Here is a 23,178-nt window from a genome sequence, read left to right on the forward strand (position 1 = left end):
AACATTAAACTTGCAACCAGGTGTTACAAATACCACGTTAGGTAATTAAGACTAGGGAAATATTTTATATATAGTGTACATTAAACTGTGCTGGATAGTCACTTTTCCTTCCTGGTCTGATCTGCTGGCTGCTAGGAGCCTCTTGTTGAACTTAAGCGCTCAAAACACAGGCAGGAGAGAACAGAACTGGGGTGCAGAATTGAAGAAATAGGAGTGGGAGTCTAGTGTCTCCTTCCTTTTGTATTTTCACATTTGTTCATATCAGTATCTCTGACCCTTTCTTGCCTTGACATTTTTCCTCAGTGATTTTAAGGCTTTAGTTTCCATTTCTGGCACTGAGTTGGTCTAATCTGCTGGATGCTTATACAACACTGCTTTTCACCCTGATACTTTGTATGAATTAAATGGTAGAATGAAGACATTTCAGAGGGGTTAGAACTGTTTGTCTGAATATCTGAGGACATTTCCCTTTCAAACTTTTAAGCTACTGCAGCAATTACACAGAGTTTCTTGGAAATCGAGTGTGCTTGCCTGTGAAACTTTTACAGTTTAGTTGCAAATGAGATTCCAGTATTTTTGTAGCAGTATCTTAGAAAGCTGAAGAAATGTACTAGGATGAACCCTTTTCGTACTGGGGCATATGCATGTTCCATACAACAGATGTCTCAGGTTGCCTTGATGTGTTGAACCAGGGAGCTTAAGTAGGATCTCTGACCTGGATACTTATTTGAAGCCCTGTGAGCAAAGGATTAAATTCTCTCAAGCTGCACAAACTGGGGGCAAACTTTCAGTTTTTGGTCCAAGGAATTAGAATGGAAAAGTGAACCACATGGTACTAGAGGCTTGAAATATTGCATAGTGGCAACTGTATGCACTTTACACTTTTTCTTTTGACATTTTCAGTTTATCTGCAATCCTTTATGACTACAGTAGCACTGAAAGGCCTTAACTAGTTTGAGGCCCCCACTGCACTAGCAATACAATAGCTGTTGGAGGCAAGCACTTTCTCATCCACCTGTTGTTTTTGAGACTAAGGGGGGTGAGGGCCTGTGGCCTGTGAGTTGAAGTAATGAAAATAGCATGAGCAATTCACAGGATCAGTGCCTACAATTCCATATGATTGAATGCCTCAAAGCCTGCTATTAGAGCTCTGATCTTGGTTGGCAAGTAAGTCCAGAGCATATGCCCAATGCAATTAGTGAACTTGTAGATTCTAGCTCCTCTTCTAGAGGACAAGGGATATGACATCACCATTAGAACTACCCATTTTCAGCTTTGCTTTTAAACATCCTAAATTCAAAGTTTGAAGAATGCAAACTTCTGTAACAATTGGAACTGAATGTTTTTGTTTAGGAAGGTAACTTGTGCAACTGCTTTGAGGGAGCTGTTGGAGAACATTAACTTGACATTTTTTAGTGTTCCTCATGTGAACAAATAGATCAAGAACATAACAAACACCTTATCCTTAAACATGGAAATAAGATTCAGTCTACAGTCTGGTCATCACTGCCATTTTGCCTTTTATTTTTATAGGCTGATGGTTAGTTTCAGAACTGTATGTATGACAACACGTGCATAACTTACCATGATTGCATGCAGAATTAGAATTGTAACACATGGCCAGTTCCATATGTAAATAGGGCTTGTACTCAAGTTACTAACTACAGTTGTGCAAGGAGTGTGAATGCATGTGTAGTATTAGACAACATTTGTAAGTTTGAGCTGCATTTACTCAGTCTTTAATTTGTATGTGACTTGCAGGAGAAATATATTTTTAGGAAAACTACTTGCTGGATTCAGTTTCATGAATAGTTGAGGCAATAGGTCAAGGGCATCATACCTATGGGGTCACTTAAGTGCAGAACAAGTATCCTGATCAAATATGCAGACAGCATAACACTTATTACTGGTTGTAAGAGACACCCTGAGTTAAGGGGTGGTATCTTTGCTGAAAGTTTGTTAGTGAATGCTACTATAAGTAGGAGGGAATGTTACTTTCAGCATTTATTTTGTACATTAATGTAAAACTACTATATACAGTACTGGTGTGCGGGTCCTTTACCATACAAGAGAAAACAAGTTAAACAGGAAAATTGTGATCTACAAACTAGCAGGGGAAGAAGGGAGGGGGCAAATAGAATTTTTTAATGTAATTGTTCATTTTGTATATTAATCTTTGGCTTTGGGAAGGGAAAATGTCAGTGGCTAACTCTTAACCAGTTTTCTTCACTCTTCTAGAATCTACATAGTTCACGATGAAGTGAAGGATAAATCTTTTGAACTTGAACTCAGCTGGGTTGGAGAAAGTAATGTATTTCATTTTTTCCTTGTTTTGTTATAGTTAGCTACACCATGTTTGCCAGTTTTGTGGGAGTAAGACAAATTCAAGACTCAAATTCTAAACTCTACACATACTACAGGGAAAGTAACATACCTGTTAGTGGATAGAAGCAACAAGAAACTACAAACATTAAGTGTGTTACTTTGAAACTTACAAGTTCCATGCTTATACCAGTAATTTCTAAAGTCTTTATAAATATGGCTTCATTCACAGTAACAAAAGGAAAACATGAAATTGTTCCAAAAGACATCAGAGAAGAAGCAGAGAAATATGCTAAGGTAAGCAATAGAATTTTATTTAGTAGGTTCAAAACTCCATTTTACAAGTCCAGAATAGAATAAACTGTACAAAGTTTACTTTGTCTATTGTTTTGGCAACTAGAAGTGTATTATTTGAAGTAATTAGTTATGAGGCAAATCTAGCCTGGGGTTTTTAAGATGAAAGTGATTCAGAAACAAACAATTACCTGAAATGTTGGAAGGAAGAATAAAAAGAAAGTAATCCAGTGGCATCTTCAGCCGATCACGTATGCATTCAACAACGTATGGCTCAAGTCTTGTACAGCAGGCATGTTTCTTCTTGCCTAAATAAGACAAACCAAATGCATCAGATTTTTTTTAACTGCAAGAACTGACAGTAGTAATAAGTTATATCCAGTACACTAACCCTTTAAAATATATTTGCTTCTATTTTTCCTAGTCATCGGTGCATGTATCAGTTCTGCGTTTGTTTTGGAAGTGATGGCTGCACTTTAATAGCGTTTCTTGTACACTGAAGTCGCAGTGTGTTGCATGGAAAAGTGTCAAACTTATTGACTGCCACAGGGTGCTATGCAATCTGTGTAGATACAGGGCCTTGTTCTCTGCTTTAGTTTCTGTACAAAGTGGATGTAATTCAATTACCACACCAAAAAATCTCACTCACTTTATAGTGAACTAATGTAAATGACTATACCAGGTATATAGTTTTAAAGACTCAGATACTTTGTTGAATGTAGGCTGACTCCTAGGACTTGCAAGGCAGCCACTGAACAAGACCTAGGAGTTGATTATGCTTTTTTTTTTTTAATACAGGAGTCTTTGAAAGAGGAGGATGAATCAGATGAGGACAATATGTAACACTGTTACTTCAAGACAAGTTTCAATTTTCTTAATTTGTAGTAGCGGTTAATATGTTAACTATGGATTATTATTTACTTGCTGGAAAGGTGTTAACTTGCACTAAAATAAATTTCCCCATTTACTATCAAGTCATGGTTCAGACTTCATTTGAAAATTGGACATAGCTGTGTTGACCTATGAAAAAAGACAAGATATTGCCTCTAAGCCTGAATTTTAGTAAACTTGTGCCAAAAACCATGGTGTCCCGAGTGAGAGGACATTTGACAACGTGGTGATTTTTCCTCTGAGTGCACCAGCATACTTAAGTCTCAACTTTATGTACAAAGACAACCCTCATTTAATTTGAACTGTCCCTTATTTTTCAATTGAGTAGACAGCTAGTGCTATTTCTTAAACTGCTTTCAGATTTTTTTGAGGTTAACTCTTGAGTTAACTAGAAAAGCTATTCATGAAGTTTATAAGTTGACACTGCAATTCTACCCCCAATAATAGTTTCACAGCAGTCCAGTTTACAGGTGGTGTGAATTTTACAGTGCTCTAAAATATTGCACTCTAACTGCCTCATGTAAAACCTGCCAGCACAAACTAAAAGGTACCTAGTGCATGTTACTAGGTATCTTTTAATTTGTGCCAGTAGTGTCTAACCCAAGGCATTTAGAGCACTCTACTGAAGACAAGCCTAAAGATATTGGTCTTAAGAGAGCTTATATTGTAGCTACTGTATCCTGAAACCATTTCAAATGGATTTGACACTATTTATTCCTATAATATGAACCATTAAATTATTTAAGGAAAGGTAAAATAGACCTGTAGTTTAGGCAGTGGACTGTATGCCTGTGACTTCTTTGGGTCCATCACTTCAACTTTGCAAAAACTCTTGCCTACCTCTCAGGGCCAGTGAGGGACCATTCATTAGTATTGTTTTGTTGAGATCCTTCAGAGGGAAGGTGTATTCATTCTTTGACTTGGCAAGCAAACCCTGATGCCAGTGTGTCAAGCAGTCCTGTTATCAGAATTTAGCACACCACAAAAGATAATTGGGAATAAAAAGTCAGCCCTACCTGGATTACTGCTATTTTAGTTGTCTGCACCTACAAGACACCTACCCACCCCCTGACAAGGCCTGTTCCACCTCAAGTTAGGCTAGGCCCAGCCAACCTTTTCTTGAATGGAGACCTTTCAGTCTATAATACTTCCGTGCAAATCTCACTTGGTCATTGTAACTGACCAAAGCTGGTAGTCTCTCTCTGAAGTTATGACTTGAACCAGTTGTTGTGACTGTTAATTACCAAAGATTGCTATGCAATCCTTTCTTGGGATGGTAGTATGGTACCTCACCTCATTAAGTTGATATGCTCTAGCATTAATGCTTAGAGCAGTGGGTCTCAAAACTATTGTACTGGTGACCCCTTTCACACAGCAAACCTCCAAGTGCAACCCCCCCTTATAAATTAAGAACATTTTATATATTTACCACCATTATAAATGCTGGAGGTTGACAGCTCGCGACCCCCTGAGGGGTCCAAACCCCACTTTGAGAACCCCTGGCTTACAGGGTAGGCAATATCAAGGGAATATATTTATTAGCTTGGAATGTGCAGTCTGCATTTACTGAAGGATAACTATGTTACCTCATCTTTACATTAGTTTTATAGCCAGTCATGTCTAGAATATATATACATTCAAACTGATAAACTTTATCTGGGAGAGACTGTGTGTCTAACTTGTGCATCTCAAGTAGATGAGTGCCATTCCAGTGCTACATATGACTGACATCTAATGCATTTCTCTTATGTTAGTATAACACACACAGTTTAGGAAAGGCAAGTGCAGTCTAAAACATACAAGTTACATTAATCTGCTTCTCATTGCAACTGAGGGAAGCTACCTTGGCATGAAATAAGCCTGGCTCATGGAAGCAGGGACTAAGATTTAAATGAAGCTCTGCCCTGACCTCTACAGTACATACTTCTAAAGGATGATCCAGGGGTTAGGTTACTAGGGACTCAACACGGATTCAATTCCCAGCTCTACCAGAGGCTTCCTCTAGGGCCTTAAATCATTTAATGTGTCTCCATCCACCAGTTGTAAAATAGGGATAAGAATACTCTACCTCATCAGTAGTGTGCATGATAAATACCAAAATATTAGAGCACCTCCACATAATAGGGACACAAATAAATATAGCCTCAAATCTTAATTGAAGTCCTTGCTTCAATTTCATCCAATTTAGTGTTACTATTTTTTAAAAACACATTTGGGGGAAGAGATGGCTTTATTGGTTTTGCAAATTTCGTTGCATTTTCCACTTCCTAACCTTAGCTATTGCTGATTACACTTCATTTCAGCTATATATGGAGTACTTGGCTCAGGGCAAGAAATACAAGAACATACCTACCAGAAGGGTGCACAGTTGAATGAGCAGTTATTATACTACCTCTTTAAATGCCACTGTTTTGGATCTAGTTAAAAAAAATCTACTGGAGCCAAGGCCGCTTTGTCAGTAGAAAACTATGCAAGTTAGTAACTTAGTTTTAAAATACACCAGAAGAATTTAAAAAAAAACACCAAAAAACTTTCCTGTTCTAGGAGAAATACCAACAAACTGATTTAATTGTCCCAGGGAACTAAATTGAGGCCTGTATGGTCCAAGGGTTATCTAAAAGTTGTTGGATTCTCTCCAAGGCTATTTAATCCTCAAAACTGCCATTTTTTCCAGACAAGATCACTTGATCCTTAAAGGCTGCCCTGATCAAGAGGGCATGTTGCCATACCTTTTAAAGATCAACTGTCCATTTTAGTTAAACACCTAACCACAGCATGAGCAGGCATTTTCACTAAGGCCAGGCCTACACTTACAAGCTTACAGCGGCATCACTGTAAAAGCGCTCATGTAACTGTGTTACGCTGCCAGGAGAGAGCTCAGTGGAGGATGAGTGGTGGGACAGGAAGGGGAGTATTTCTAAAAATTGCTGAGCCATTTTGGTGCAAGGATTTCCTCTAAATTTAAGCAATAGAAAGCCAGGGAATTTTGGTAGTACTAGCGTTTAAGCAGATGGCACCCCTAAGAAATAGAGTAAGTGCTAGTGAAGAGTTTAGACATATGAAATTGACATATGACTAACTCTCCATCTCCAAATAGAATAGTGCATCATTTATACTGAGGACTACTTGCCAAGACTAGAGTTAGCTAACGATAGCTCATTAAAACGCATTGAAAACACACCGTACATTGCCATGATATAACCATCTAATACTTCTGACTCTAAAAATTCTTATCACTGGTTCAAGACCAGTACTTTGGAAAGCACATTACTCTGAAATTTAAACACCTCTGCATAAGTCATCAACATTACTTTCGTGAATGACTAGTCAGAAATTAATGCCTTCCATGATCTGAAAGTTTGCATTTCAAGCTTGGTAATTAAAAAAAAAAAAAAACCACAGCGTTTTATAAAGTAGAAAAAAGCAAGAGACTTTACAAATCATGCCATTTGCTGACAGTGTAAGAACTGCTAGGGATATAAACAAATGCTTTCAAAGCACTGGAAGCCATGGCAAGTTTGGGAATTTTAGCAATACAGCACTGATCTATAGCGGATGCTTGTTAAAGAACTCATCCCTCATTTTCAGTGCTTTGACACTGGGCCCAGGTAAGTAATTTTTTGTTCAGTGGGGATGTCCTTGGTTTTTATCCCTCCCAAACAATGCTGCTGCCACTAGTCCTGCAAAAATACACCTTTCTCCACATGTAGTTCAGCAGCTTTAGTTTCCCTGGTAGTCTACATAATTAAATATCTCTGCCTTCTGCGAGCCCTTTATAAATCTTATGTAGACACAAATATTAAAGTACATTAAAACCAGGCAAATATTTGACATAAAAAATGCAAGTAGTGCTGAGTTCTGTTTTCATGGGGGTGGGGTTACATGCTGGCCCCATTACAGATAGGACTCAAGAGGCTAGTAGTCAAAGTTTCAGGGAAAAGCAAGCTATAATTTGCCTAAAGGTAAACACTGAAAATTAAGGTAAAATCAAATATTAAATCTGACACTTCGCTTTGTGCCAGGGTGAAAAGTTCATCCAATTCTTAGCAGCCTACTGGAGCAAGCAGGTGGTGCTTTTCCTTTGGATTATCTTATTTAGATAACCTATATTGGTACTCACAGCTACTAGAAAGATTCACTCTCTCTAGAATATTAGAATAGCAGGATTAGGCTCACCAGGCAGCTTCCTCGTTTTGCTTCAGGCATGACAAATCTAGCCAATCCAGGCTCTAGCCATATATGGTAATACTTGACAGAACAGCATAAAATACGCAACTGTCCACTCAGAGTGGTTGCAGTCACTTTTGCTATTCCAAAATGCTTCAGGATTTCACAGGCAGTTTAACATTTCATGCACTGTTGCTTCTGACTCAAAATATATGCCTTAGGAGAGCACCAAAGGTACTACTGCTGTTTAGTCCAGATGCCAAGATTCTGACACTTTCATTTTGGCATAGCCAAGTCCTTCTCTATTAAGTTGTTGTGACAGAACAGCCAACTACTGTTAAAACTGACAGTTCTTCCCATATGAGCAGGAGGATAGTTTGCAACATCCTCACACAACAGTTTATGGCATGCACTAGACATCTTACTTGCCCTTTGGTGCTCTCTCCACAGTTTGTGGCACATTTATTCCAGAAGTTTAATAAGATCCTAGCACCTTACCTGTTAGGACTCCCTTTAACACTACTTGGAAGTGGAAATAGGCAGAACAGTATCATCCAGTGCTGTATCTAAACTACAAAGTAACAGCAGCAAAGAGTCTTGTGGCACCTTATAGACTACCAGACATTTTGGAGCATGAGCTTTCGTGGGTGAATACCCACTTCACCCACAAAAGCTCATGCTCCAAAACATCTGGTAGTCTATAAGGTGCCACAAGACTCTTTGCTGCTTTTACAGATCCAGACTAACAGGGCTACCCCTCTGATACAAAGTAACAGGTTTCTGGAAGCCATTTGGTTTATACTTTCAGGTCTGTGTCCATTTAACAGCTTGACAGTCAAAAGTCTATTCCATGCAGACTTTTTCCAGACAGGCCAATATTTTATACACATACACATCTCTGCTTCAGCTCTGAAATACCACATCATTTACTATTTGTACAAAATACAATTTCCTATAGGAAATATAAGCCTCTATGGACAGGTCAAGCATATTTTATATAAAACCAAAACAATGGTTACAATTTCCCTATCGAAGACACAGGCTTGGAGCCTGAATCTTTGGCTATATAGAAACTGCTAAATCAATCCACCTTAAAAACCAAAAACAGTTTCTTCTCACCCAATACCCTACCCATGGTTGATTAAAAAAAACAAAAAAGTCATGCCATGCACCCTGAGGCTGAAAGTCCATTGACTTGATCAGGATAAAACCAAAGTAGATTCCTAATTTTACCATGAACAGCAGTTAGATCTGTGGCTATCTCAGAAGGTAAGCTTGCACACACATACTGATCTGATTCTAGAAACATTTTCCTTCACGCAAATCTTACTGCTGTCTTAAAGTATGTGTTCTTATTCTGTATTTGAATAGTCACTATTCTGGTATTTAGTGGAAGTGGACTTGTCAGATTGCCAATTATAATACTTGTGTATTTTGTGGAAGTGAGTCAATACACAGCAGCTTTGTTTTGATAAGATTGTGAAGCAAACCACAGACAGCACATTTTCTTGAGTCAGGTGAGAGCAGAACTAAAGATCAGAAACTAGACACCTACTAGCCAAAGTTATAAACAAAAGGAGATGTCTGTAGCCTTCTCCCAATCAGCAGAGTCCAAAGGCCAACATGCTGGTAAGAATGCCCATCTCAACTGCTGGGATTTCTGCCACGGTATTGTTGCTAAAGCACGCCTGTTTCTATCTTTCACATCAACTACAGCTGGCTGATGAATAGGAAGCTTCCTATTCTCTCCCACAAGTGCACCCCCACACATCTAAAAGTGCGTCACTCCCACTGCTTTCAGAGCCTCCCACATACTGCGTGAGACATCCTCCCCTCCAGTCTCCTGGCTATCAAGAAGAAAGGTTTCCCACTCTTCTACACTTGTTTTGGGATTGTCTTCCATGGAAAGCTTCCCTTTATTGCTCCTCATAGCTTTTCTGAGGCATTAGTGTGAAAACAAGATCTCACTGATGCCAGCCAACAAGGTTCTGAAAACTGCAGTGAAACTGACTGATCCTGTTAAATTTTATTCTACTGCTGCCTGGCAAAGCTACTATGAGTCTCATTTGTTCCCTCTACAGACTCATGAGGACAACACATCAGTTCAAAGCTGGAAGGACTTAGCAATCATAGGAAAATTACGTAGAAAGATGTCCTGAGCCCACTCAGTCAGCAGAAAAGCTTACCACTCTTCATGGCAAGTGGATTTTTCAGCTAGGATTTTCAGAGTTTGATTTTCAACAGGATTTGGGTACAAACTCCCTTAGGCACCTCTGAAAATCCCAGCTTTAACCATGAAGACCAAGAATACAGTTAACATGCAAGCGAACTATGCCTTGGCCTCAAAAGAAAACTTCAGATGAAACAGTTACAATCAGAAAGTTGAGCTGGAAGTATGTCTTTAAAGCTGTATGATATACGTTTAAGAAGTCCTTTGTAGGTCCCCTTTAAGCCTCATTAAGGACTCAAGTGATGCAGATGCTCTCTGCCCTGGTATGAGTTTTGCCCTCCATGAGTTAAGATCTCGACAGGTGTTTTTTGTTTTTAAACTCACACATACCAAAGTGTTTCAGTTCATCTTCAAACATCCTTTCATTGACAAATGATAAAGTACAAAAGCATTGTGTAGTGGTTTAAGCTAAAAGAACATTCAAATATTAATACATGGTCTCAAAAGGAAAAAAACTAAACATTCACCAAGATATCTTAAGGGGGCAGAAATTCTGATTGGGCCCTGTTTATGCGATGAATTCTAACGAATATCAGAACAGGTTTCCTCCTCATTGAAGTTTTCCTGCCTTTCTTAACTTAGACTTGTTAACACACAAATTGTACCTCTAGCTATCCAGTATAGTTTAAATAGCACAACTCCCATCTCATGGACACAGTTGTATCAGGATAGTTACTCCTATAGGGAAGGAGAATAAGCTATGCTGGCATTAGGCACCTTTATACAGCTATAACTACATCCACACTAGGGGCTGTATCCATTTAGCTATTTTGTTTAAAAAAAAAATCATTCTGAACGAAAATACCTGTACTAGTACAAAACCTTCGTGTAGACAAAAACCTTAGAAAAGTCAAGTCTGATCTACTCTGCTTTTTCTGGGAGACTTGCTCTGCCTCTTTGAGTACAGAGCTGAATTGAATACGAGAAGGTGCTGAATATTTTTCTCAGAAATGAACAGGGGAACTCGAGTAGGAATAGAGATTATTTCACCTCTGTATTTGGCATGGTGCAATGGCTGCTTGAATGCTGTGTCCAGTCCTGGTGCTCACAATTCAAGAAGGATATTGTAAAATTGGAGGAGGATTCAGAGAAGAGCCATGACAATGATTCAAGGATTAGAAAACCTGCCTTATAACAGACTCAAGGAGCTCAATCTATTTATCTTAAAGAGCAGATTAGTCAAGTCACCCTTCATAGTCTATAAGTACCGTATGGGGAATATTTAATAATGGGCTCTTCAATCTAACAGAGAAAGGTATAACACGACCCAATGGCTGAAAGCTGAAGCTAGACAAATTCAGACTGGAAATTAGGTGTGCATTTATAACAATGAGAATAATTAACCATTGGAACAACTTGCAAAGGCTTATGGTGGATTCATCACTAGCAATTTTAAAATGAAGATTGGCTGTGCTCTAGGAATTATTTTGGGCCAGTTCCATGGCCTGTGTTATACAGGAGGTCAAACTACATGATTACAGTGGTCCTTTCTGGCCCTGGAATCTATGAATTTCCATTAAGTTAGTCAACATGAAGACTCAAACCCCAAAACATTGCTTTTTGACCTTGTGTAGTCATTTATCCTAATGCAGAGTTAGCATGAAGTACTACAATTCTGAACTGGTAGCGCTTTGCACTGGTATAAATGACCACACAAGGTGAAGGGAAGGAAGAATCAGCCCCACAAGTGTTCAGATGGGGGAAGGGGGAGCGCACAGAAGAACACCATTTTTTTTCAGTAGGTTGCCTCCAAAAAAGAAAGTTAAGGTCCAACATCTATAGGACTGATGTTCTTAGACCAAAGGGACTTTCAGTAAGTGAAATTTAATTATTTCATGCTCCAGGTTACCCACACATTTTATTCTAGAACTTGGACCATAATTTTCACTGATTTACATATCTATCCTACAAATGCTGCCTTATCACCATAGCAATTAGAAATTAAAACATGAAGCTAAAATTGTGGAGAATGTCTTCTTTACATAGGGCTGACTAACAGTACTGCAAGTGAATTGGAAGACGTCTGTCAAAGCAATTTATCCATCTTAAAATGGCTCCAGAAATGACACTCATTTTGTACCCCCAGACAAAAGGCTCCAAATGTGACAAGCATACACAAAAACCTGAGTGCGACTCTCAAAACTCAGTCATCTCAGATACTGTAGTGGAGTCTAAGGACCCATTTCAAAATATAGTCTCTTGCAGATCTCTAAATGAGCCAGCAGTTCTTTTCTTACTTCCTCTCCACAACTGGAAATAGCCTGATGACTCTGGCTTTTTGACTAGCTGTGTGACTGCAGAAATGGACATGTTCACGTTTGTGATTTTATCTGGTCTTCAGATTCAAAACAGCATTAAGCGGGATGCCTAAAGAGAACTGCCTACTGTATCCCAGTTCTTCTTGCTAAAATGAAAATATAACCAAACAAAAAAGGAAGCCCACAACACTGAATTGAGTTCAATATCTTGTGTTTACCAGCTTGAAGGCAGTTCTTCATGACTCTGTAATAAAATGCAGAACCTAAAGCTTATTGAGGAGGAAAACAGTAAGGCTCCTGGTTGCCATAACAACTTTAAGACTGTACCTGTGTCCAACAAATACAGTTAAGTAGACTGTTCTCCCCCACCATTCTTCCTCCAGTTAAATATTCCTGTCAGACAGGAAACTAGCCCCCCTCCCCAAACACACACACTGTATGTAGATTTTCAAACATGCAAGAAGAACAAATGACTTACGCTTTAAATAAAAACAGCCCATTCAGTTTTAGAATTGACTGCTTGTTACTTCCTATTTTAGAAGTTCTTAGTGCCCATTATCTCCAAAGCTGCCAAAATACAAACAGCAGCATATAGGTTAATTGGCACTGACACCATACTGACCCGTTTTTAAATCAAGGACAAATGGGAGACTTACAAATCTGAAGTCTTCTACCCTGGACTGCAGGTCCTGCATTCTCAGCAGTAGTATGTGAATACTGTGCACATAGGGTACAACAGCCATCACACAGAATGTTGCATTTCTGGGATCTTGGAAGTAAGCTAACTATTCTGTCCCTTTGAAGAAGATGAAAGATTCTGAATCCTGCTTTTATTCAGGTATCATTTTCTCACCTATTGCTGGCTAGAGGGAAGCAGGGAGTAGTCTGGCATAATTAGTAGTCTATATAATGGCAGACTTTGGGGGTGTCAGGAAAGAGATTGAATTGTTAGCAGCCTCCCCACTTCATTCTACAGAAAAGCTACTTTAGTCAAGTGAGTTTTTTAAAATGTCAGTACTATTTTTTATCCCCACTGCCTATACATTAATTGCCATGACTCACAGTAACTAGGCAATTAATTAGATGTGGAGACAAACAACACTGTTTCCTTAAAGCTAAGCTTTAAAAAAAAATGGTGTAGTATCATATAAAGTTGGGATGACCTGTAAAGTCATTTGTGAGCCAACCACCAGTAAGTAATATGATCACCCCAAACTCATGATAAACATACCACAACCATATTCAAGAAAAAACTCCAAGCTTAGGCAGAAGAAAATTGGCTGTATGTTTAAAAAACACACCTAAGTTATTGTTAATTCATCCAATGTTGGATCAAGAGATATTCTCCATTAACAAAAAAAAACAAAAAAAAAAGGTGGTCTCTCAGGGCCACCACCAAAAGAGAGATTCATGGAAGTTAAGTGATCTTGTCCACAGGGCTTTTAGAAAAGCAGCAACATGCCATGCCCCGAATCAGGACAATGATGACAAAGATCTATTAAGTTAGACTGTGTATTGGCAGTGTTCAAGGGCCATACAAGGCAAGCATACTTTCAACAGAGGAAGTGCTAAATGATTTAACATAAAAACACTTAATACGCAATGCTTAAGTTTCAATTCTAGCTGTCTCCATATAGGGATGGAACAATGCAGAACAAGCATGTCATGATTTTGTGCAAAGGAGTGAGATTTCTTGATATCCATTCCACTACATCTTATGTGCTTTGGAAAAAGTAAAACATACTGTAAAATAAGAGATAGGGGAGGACATGTCTAATAGCCAGTACCAAAATACTGGAATTCATAGCATCACAGGTACAATGCTACAGTTCGCTGTCAGCCAAAGGCTACCCAGGCATTAGTCATGCAGCAGATCCTTTTAGTGTTCACCGACTGCTTTGCTGATAGTTCACATTCTCAATTAAGCCTTTTAAATAAAACTTGTGTTAAGAGCAGCTTTTGCAAGCACAACGTTTCACAGCAGGCACAGCTGAGAAAAATTTCAGAAACGGAATTGCCAGCCAGCTACGGATTCCGAGTTCAAAGCAGCTGCTTATGTAAGTGCCTATAATTTTAAAAGCATAACTGAGAGCATTAATGCTTTTTGAAAGGTATCAGCAATGACCACCAGCTAAACACAAGAGAAACCTTAAGACTGACAGCCAAGTTAGCAAAAATATGCTTAGTCTAGGTGTTTGGGTTGAGACTGGACTGGAAAAGGAAGTCCTAAAGTAGAGAACAAAGACAATCACAAGTTTTATCTAATGGCTCATTTCTCTGTTGTTGTTCATCATACTACATATGCAGAAATATAGGCTAAAAAAGCCTGTCAATATTCCTAAAATGGAACTAGACTAAAAGGAGGATTTAAAGGAAAAAACGTTACAAACTTGATTTTAGTATTTCTGAAAGGATCTGGATGAGAAAAATTTACAAAATGTTGAAAACGGGGCCGAATGTCTATGAATTCATAATAGCTTTTTTTTGAGATTCAAGTTTTAGAGAGCTACAGTGATATCTTGGTAGATAGTGTGTACCAGAGATTTACATCTGCATATTTACTATTTCTTCTAAAAAAATAAAAAGCTTTTGCTATATAGTGTTTAATTTTAGCTCCATCTCAGTTGTAAATATAGGCACAATTTACCATCTATTGCATAGAGTTAAATCATAGTCTAAAAGTCCAAGCTTTTTAAAAACACTAAGCATCAATTGACTTACTATTAATTCATTTGTATTAGGGTAACGTTTAGTGATTCTAATAGAGATGTCAGTCCTTGCCTCAGAGATACCAAATAGACAAAGAAAGAGAAAACAAGTAGAGCTGTCAATAGGTTAGAACCTAGGTCTTAGATCTGCACACTATTCAAGACAGAAATGTGAAAGTGGAACAAAGTAGTAGCTAGTTTTTACAATGTTCAGGAAAATAACTAATTTAACATAGTTGCAGAGTACATTCCAGACTGACTGAAATTTTCTAACATCAAACTCTGTTGCTCCTATGAATTCACAGATCCAAAAGTTTACTCAGTGACTGTAAAATATAACCAAGTGTCTATTAACCTGGGGTCTGATATTCCGGCCATTTCTCTTCCATATCGACCCCCATTACCATCCCAAGAATTATCTAGCTATGTCAGCAACACATTTGGGGCCTGATTTATAGGAATGCTGAGCATCTGCTGCTCTTTTTGACATCAGTTTCAGCATGGGTGCTCAAGAGCCCCATAACTAGGTTTGTATCTATGTCATTTTGATCAATAGCCTATAAAAGTTTGAGAGCTTGGAAATTAGACCTGTGCTGAGATATGAACCCAAAATCAATTTACTCATCTTCAGTATTCCTGCTATGTATGTTTTATACCTCCCCCGAATCTAATCTGTGCTGCATGAGCGTTGAGACAAGTTCTTGAAAAATCCACATCAAACACGCATGTTTCTTATCAGTTTTTGTGCAGCAAATTTATTCAATCTCAATTTAAATTTCCTACACAATTTTAGCCTGTCCTGCACTCTTGCTGCAGCATGGATAAAATGAATAGACGTTTGTCCAAAAAAAAAAAAAAAAAAAAAAAAAAAGCTACTTTTAAGAATTGAAAACGAAGCTGAACCAAATGCCAGGTGTGGTGAGAACCCACTATGGAAGCAGTTTACTTCTGATTGGTAATGGCAGACCACTCAAAAAAAACTCCTCCGGGGAAAAGAGAAACTAGCTCTTCTGTTGGTCTTTTACTTTCATGTTGGCAATAGAAGGGATTTCTCTTCTGCCACCCAGGTGAAATAATGGCATATTTTAACTCTCAAAATAAGTGTGAAGCAATTTCCTAGGTAAGAGGAAAACTGAATAGCCTATTCACCATATGGTGAGTCAAAGACTAATACCACAAAAGAAAGCAAGCACTTAGGCCAAATCCCTCCAAGGTGGATACTGGAATAAATAAGAGTGAACTTTCAGAAGTTCTGAACTCTAACAAATCTCACTCAAGTTAACAGAAACTGCAGGTGCTCAGCACTTTAAAGCAATCAGGTCACACATTAAGATGCCTAAATATGGATCCAGGAGCCAAAATTTAGGTATGTAATTCTGGAAAAGAAAAACTAAGTCTCACTTTAGTGTTTTTCTATACTTCACAATTAACATCTTCTAAAATACCTCTAACTACAAGGAGTAGCCACTTCCACAAATATATTATACAAGTTTTTTTCAAAACTGGTTAACACATAAGTTTGAGTAGGTTTACATCCAAATCAAGAAACAAAAGGCTTCTGAAATTCATGGTATGTATGGTATGTTTCAGTTTAACCAAAAACCTTCAGACATAAGTTCATTTCTAACAGATTAAGAATTTGTAGTAAGAAACAGAAAAGCTGCACATCCAGAAGTTTAGATGCAAAGACAGTATAATTTTAAAAAACTCAGTGTTAGAGAGGGTCTAAAAACTTATCATTGGCCTCTGTCACTGGTTTGTGTATACTGCATACATAATTATGTACCAGGCAGAAATTTAAGAATTTTTCCTCAATTCATGCAATATACAGGCATGCCTCAATCCATTCAGAAGCGGCGAAGATTTGAAAGATCTGCAGATATTTAGCAGAAAGTGGGTTTTTCTTTGTTGTAACACCCCCCCCCAACCAAACACAAATGTGGAACCCACCAGAGGAGCTGTTTTAAGTAGGAGGCAGTAAAATAAGATTTTGTTTAGGCCTGAATGCAACAGTGGAAATATAAAAAAAATAAGTGGCATTGCTGATAAAAGCCTATGCTAATATAGCCAAAATTCGTAAGTCCAATTCAATAAAAAAAATAAGTATATCCATAGAAAGCATATTGTGCACATGACCCAGACAGTGGAGCTCTGAGGCTCTTACTTCACAAGACTGGAAACAGTGAGCATGATGTATTTGCTAAAGGATAGCTAATATTTTACCTTCATCAATGGGCATGTACAGAAGTCTATGCTACTGCTTATCTTCCATATTTTTCATCTAAGAGCTAAACAAGTTTAAGTATTATATGGTTACTGAAGGAAAGACGTATTTACATAAAAAAGTAAGGTTACAAAACTAAAAAAAAATAAATTAAGGGAAAACTTCTGAAATTTGTCCTAATTTGATTTTTCAATTCTTTGCCCTATTCTTAAAAATGGTGCGATAGAGGAATTGTCCTGAGGTAAGTGAAAAGTTACAAAAACTAAAGGCTCTCTCACCCCTAAAGTAAAGGCTGGCCAGATATTTTAAAACAATGAGATTCAGCCTACAGAGCTGTTACTTAGATCTCTGCCGCCACTGCAGTTCTCTATTGTGCTATACCAGTACACTAATGAAGGCAAGAGTAAATTCTCTGCACATTTATAGTCAGTCATTACTTCTCAAGTAGTGACTATAGAGAGGCTATTACAATTAAGATAGTGACTTCTCTAATTCCACCTTCACTAAAGACAATTTAGAACACTGAATGGATTTCTCATTACAAATCAGAACAATTACATTGTTTGTGTTTGGCTAAGTGAAATGCTATAGAAACAGAAGTCTATATCAAGGTATCATATTGAATAGTCCACTGTCAGTACTATGTAAAATTGGTTTTAAAGACAGACCTGAAGTAAACCTTTGCTTTAACACTCTAGCCTCTTTAGTTAGCATTTTATGCAACTAGATTACAATTATCACAATCAGAAAAAGTGGCAGGCCAAAATAATACGTCTTACTTACAATGCTGTTCTTATATTTTGTCCTAAAGCATCAGAGAAGAATGTCCAATGTTTAGATTTAGAGTCACTATGGTACAGGAATCAAAAAGAGGAAGACATAGAGAGCAAGCAGATTAGTCTGAAACTAAAGAGGAAATAGCATTTAACAAGCCAGTCAGGATTAAAATCTTTTCTGGCACAAGGCTTCACTCTCAACAGTTGCTACTGACATGTGCAGGTAAACTGGCACACCGCTGAACCACACACACATTCTATGATCAGTAAGTCTCTACTGAAAAGAACTGCAGCCACAAAGCAGAACTGAGACCAGACTAGAGTTACTCAATAATAATGAGATTTTAATTTTCCCAAGAGATCACTGGACCTGCTGGAAGAGCTGCTGACAGTGGGAAAATTGATTGGTAGTCACAAAGTTCAGAGGAACCTGCAGCCGTAGCTGTGAGGTCAATGTTACAATTCTTAGGCAGTATCTTTCCTCAGTAGCTTTGCAACAGAGTAGTAAAAGTTTTTAATAAAAACAAGGAGTCCAGTGGCACCTTAGAGACTAAGATTTATTTGGGCATAAGCTTTTTTTTACCCAGGAAAGCTTATGCCCAAATAAATCTCAGTCTTTAAGGCGCTATCCGACTCCTTGTTGTTTTTGTGGATGCAGACTAATACTACCCCAGATACTTGACACCATGCAAAGTGTTTAATGTTGCATTAAAACACAATGCTGTATTTCAATATAGCTAGAAGAGCTACTGCGCTGCCACAAACTAACCATCCGTAATACTGACCCAAAAGACCATCCCTAACTTCAGTGGGACATAAAAATGGTGATTCATACCTCTTACATGGTGGCAACTCTTACTGCAACTTCCCCAGCAATTCCAACAAAATCCTTTTTTTTTTTTTTTTAAACATGTTTACAAAAAGGCAGGGAATAGGTTGTGAACTTCTAGGGAAAACCGGTATTATGCTTTCGAGTGATGCTGAATGCATCAAGAAGAGGAACTTACTAGGTGTGGTAAACAGTAATGGAAAATACTGTTTTGACTAAAACTAATTTAATCCTTCTCATTTAGTAATGCAGCTACTTTCACTGATTTTTTTCCCCCCCCTGCAATGGACTTGTGTTCACAGGACAGCTATATTTTCAAACATTGAAAGAAAGATTTCCTTTTTATCTAGAAAAACCTTCTCACACAGCTCACAATCATGTGTGATACAAAATAAATCTTTATGGCTTACAAAGAGCTTAGCTAATGCTCATGTTTTGTAGGAAGATGCCAATTCCAGTGGCACAGATGTCCCGAGGTTCAAAGGAGGTTGGTATTCAGGCTCCACTATAATGCATGCTTGCCACACAATGCAACACACTTCACTGATTACAGATATGATAGTGAATGTGGGAAAAAGTTCAGATGAGGTAGCAGACACGAGGAAGGATAGGAACAACATCATCATTAAGAGGTCACACTCAACACAGGATCTTTTTCAAACACTCTTGGATGAAAACAGTATCCCTCTCTATATCTATTTCATTTAAGTGTTCAGAAGTTGGCAGGGAAACAAAGTTCTGGTATTCTGAATACTGCCAAAGCTCTTTTGACTACCACGTTTACATGAATTGCACATATATTTGCGTTTTTAGTTCTGAATACAAGCGGAATGTGTCAGAAGTAATGCATGGATCAATTTGAATAATTAGAACTAATTAAAACATGCTCATCTGACCTTTAGTACCCAGGGGAGCAAAATGAAGTAAAGAGCTTTCCTTTTAACAATTTATGTTTGGTTGCTATTTATGCTCTTATAAGGAGTATTATGAAATGGAGAATCCACTGCCCTTTCTGTCTTGCTAGTTTTCCTTGACAGAGTGCCAGATTCTTGGAATTATCAGCATAATTTATGAAAGTTTTTCAGTTCAGATAGGATCCTTAGAAGGAACTTATTAACCCACCCACCCTAGTGTACTTATAAAGCGTACCCATCATTTGGGAACAAGGCTTATATATTTGATAAACTGTCTTCATAACTGACTTCTGTAGATATCTATAAGATTACATATTAAAATATGAAAAAATTCATGTTAGATTGTTAAGGATTAAAATGATCTCTGCAAAGGCCTACAGATCCCCAAATTTCTGTGTATATATCCATTTTCACACAGATGCAATATGTATGAAAGTATGTACACTCTTAGAAACAAAGCAAAGATTTTTCCAAGTAAAAGGTCCCTATTAAGAGTTTCATTTTTAATTCCCCTTGTGTATCTAAGTTTTGTTTGCTCCTGCACCTATTCCTAAAAGGTTGTTAACGTTGTGCATGACAAATTGAGTCCTAGGGGGCAGTTATGTAAAGGATTATGCCATTAGATAAAATAAGCAGCAGATTGCTAAAAAGATTTGTTTCCATATAGGATATCCCAGTAACAAGAAAAAAGGGAAATATGGGATACACTGTATAAATCAGTTCAAGTTGTCTGGGAACTATTTATATTACAATGAATTGGGAAAAAACTCAGAATTTCAACATACGCAATACAATTCTTGTAGTGAAGCTCTGAAATTCATATTTTAAAACTAAAATGAAACCTTCCCCTACCTCAGTGAAAGAAATCTTCATTCCATTACACTAGATGTCATCTTTTTAAGTAGTGTCAAAATGTTCAATTAGGTGGTCTGACTGGCTAAACAGTCTGAAGTACTTTTGTTGTAATCATAATACAAGCAGACCCTCTACAGAAGTTATTTTATTCCACTGGATGACCAATGCATCAAGAACTTCCTAAACATTCCATGTAGTCTCAGATACCAATGGCGATATCAGCAGGTAGCCAAGGCTTCTGCTAGAAATTAGAAACAAGGCTTATTAGTTTTGTATTTAGCTGATATTTATTCAGTGCTGGTGTACTAAGTGCTTTACAAAGGCACAACCCCTGCTCCAAAAAGCTTACAATCTAAATCATGATTTGGGCAACATATTCCAAACAAAAGGTACGTAGGTTAAAAGGACCAATCTTCAAGCCATACATTTTTAGTTACTATAACAATAACTGATCTTGTATTCTTAGCAATAATAGTCTCCTCACTCTATCCAATGAAGAATCTGAACTAATGATATTATGCATGAATAAACTGCCAACTTGCTTTTCACTACATCGTTTAACTAGCACAAAACCCCAACAATCTAAACCAAAAAAATTCCTCTCAAACTCCATGCTTCTGTTATGTATTGTAAACACGTTACCAGTAAAGTACAACAAAAATCTTGAAAAAATAAAAATAAATCACAACTCAACTCCAGCTAGCAGAACTATGTTCCGAACTTTTTTGCCTGTATGGTTAAGTCTTTGAACAGCTGATTGCAAACATCCCCAACATGCTGTCTCTAATAAAGTACCTAAAGCATATCCATACTATGCAATACTGCTCAACTAGTAAACTTATCCATTGGAGTATGCCACTTTCTTTCTAAAGCTTCAGATCTAATAAAAACCAAACTCTGGACTTGGAAGTTGGTTATTAGATATCAAGCCATTCTGGCATCATTCAGTAGGCAGACTGACTGACCACCTCTGAGGCCCTCATCTTCCAATAAACGCTGCATGATGAACTCCTGCAGCCAGAGCCCATTAAAGGATTGGAGCCTAGAGCAGAGGTTTTCAACCAGGGGCGCACGGCCCCTTCAGGGGCCACGAAGCTGGGCCAACATTAGATGCGCTGGGGCCCTGGGCAGAAAGCTGAAGCCTCACTGCTTAGGGCTGAAGCCTGGGGCCAGAAGCCACTCTGCAGGGCCCTCGTGGTATGAGGCCCAGGCAATTGCCATACTTACTACCCCCTAACACCAGCCCTGGATTTTATAAATAAAAAAGCAGTTGTTGTGGCACAGATGGACCACGGAGTTTTTATAGTGGGGTGGGGTGGGGAGAAGAGATGAGAACAACCGAGAAAGAAAAAGGTTGAGAACCCATGGCCTAGAACACTAGATGGGAGGTTGAAGGGGTTTTCTCAAGTCTAAGTTATTACGCCAAATATTTAACAAAGATACATTTAGATCTTTAGGAGATTTAGTGATAACAGCACTTCATGTTCTAGCTTGAGTTTCAGTTAAATAGTTAACTCATACAGTCATTTATAAGCCAAATATTTTTGGTAAAAAAAAAAACAAAGGGCAGGGGTCAGATTATAAACGGGTCTATACCAAAATTTTGATGATTCTAAACTCTATGGACTCACTGACTATCTAAGACATTGTCATTTTGTTTACCTGGAACATCTGCAGGCATAAAGCCCCTCTGCTCCCTGTGGCCGCAGTTCGCTGTTCCAGGCCAATGGAACCAGCAGGGGTGTAAAGGAAAGCTGCACTCTGGCTATTCTGTGGAAAGGGAAACTCAGTCTCCATGGGCTAGTCACAAGCACTAAAGCCACGTGAAAAATGCCTGGAAGCAGGACAGGCATATCCTCCCCACCCTGCTCCTTCCTGTGGATCATGAGTATGACAGACTAATGGATACACAGCACACACGTAACACGGGAGCGAACTACCACCTCATGCCCTGTGCGGTAGTTCCAAGAGCAACACGTGCAATAACCCTGCTACTTCTGAAAGCAGCAGCTGGCGAGTTACCAAAGCACCGCTATGCCCGCGGGACTGGCAGCTCCCCAGGCCACAATCCCAGAGCCTGTGCACTTTTCTCCTGGAGCAACCCCCCCCCACCGACGTGGCGATCGGTAGGCTTCAGAGTCAACGCGCTCCTGGAAAGAGCGGCTCGAACCTCGCCTATAGCTTCACTGACACTGGTTGCCAGCAAGCTCCAGAAGGCGCTGGCACGGGGTGACAGCTGGACAGGCCTCGCTCACCACCGGAGCTGCGGGTCCAATCCTCACGGGGCTGCGCCGACCGACTTACGCTGCCGTACCCGGCCGCCTCCCGTACGGCCCCGCCTCCGTGGCCCAGACATCACCGCGGGCTGCTACCACCTCCCCCTCCTCCTCCTCCTCCGTCGCGGCCCTGGGCTAGGTGAGCGGCTCCTCAGAGGTCCCTTCACTTCCGGGTCCGGCTTCGTCGAGCTTCCCCCTCCCCCCCCGGCTGCTGCGCCATAACCGCGCCAAGGGAGGAGAAACGCTACCCGCTCGCTACAGCCACCATCGCCTCCGGACAGGAGAGAAGACGGAGCCTTCAACCGGAAGGAGGAAGTCCCACGGAGCCCATCCCCTAGCCCGAGAGACGGCAGAGCCCCCCGGGAGACGCAGCGACCACTCCCGCTCCCTTCCTCCCCGCCTAAAATGGGAAAGAGCATCGTACAAAATGGCGC

At 39.1% G+C, this 23,178-nt stretch overlaps 1 protein-coding gene and 1 long non-coding RNA gene across 7 annotated transcripts in view; one reads left to right on the forward strand and one right to left on the reverse strand.

Annotated features, from left to right (window-relative positions):
* The window catches only part of PSMA3 (proteasome subunit alpha 3), a 31,067-nt gene extending 27,477 nt beyond the window's left edge, over window positions 1–3,590 (forward strand). For both annotated transcript variants that reach the window (XM_030558474.1, XM_030558472.1), the window contains exons 9-11: window positions 2,239–2,306; window positions 2,555–2,619; window positions 3,415–3,590. In XM_030558474.1, coding sequence (XP_030414334.1) covers window positions 2,239–2,306; window positions 2,555–2,619; window positions 3,415–3,459 — 178 coding nt within the window. In that variant the 3' untranslated portion in view covers window positions 3,460–3,590. The remainder of the gene's footprint in view (window positions 1–2,238; window positions 2,307–2,554; window positions 2,620–3,414) is intronic.
* Window positions 2,616–23,162, reverse strand: LOC115649676. 5 transcript variants are annotated; one of them, XR_003999886.1, is made up of 4 exons: window positions 22,993–23,162; window positions 22,131–22,238; window positions 20,466–20,709; window positions 2,616–2,924 (listed from the first exon to the last, which is right to left on the reverse strand). It is a non-coding gene; the product is annotated as an uncharacterized LOC115649676 (long non-coding RNA). The 5 variants fall into 5 exon arrangements; XR_003999884.1 differs by lacking the exon at window positions 20,466–20,709; XR_003999887.1 differs by lacking the exon at window positions 20,466–20,709 and having other exon boundaries at window positions 22,783–23,162.
* Window positions 23,163–23,178: the final 16 nt, after the last annotated feature.

The sequence above is a fragment of the Gopherus evgoodei genome, chromosome 4 (assembly GCF_007399415.2).
Source record: "Gopherus evgoodei ecotype Sinaloan lineage chromosome 4, rGopEvg1_v1.p, whole genome shotgun sequence".
Lineage (NCBI taxonomy): Eukaryota > Metazoa > Chordata > Testudines > Testudinidae > Gopherus > Gopherus evgoodei.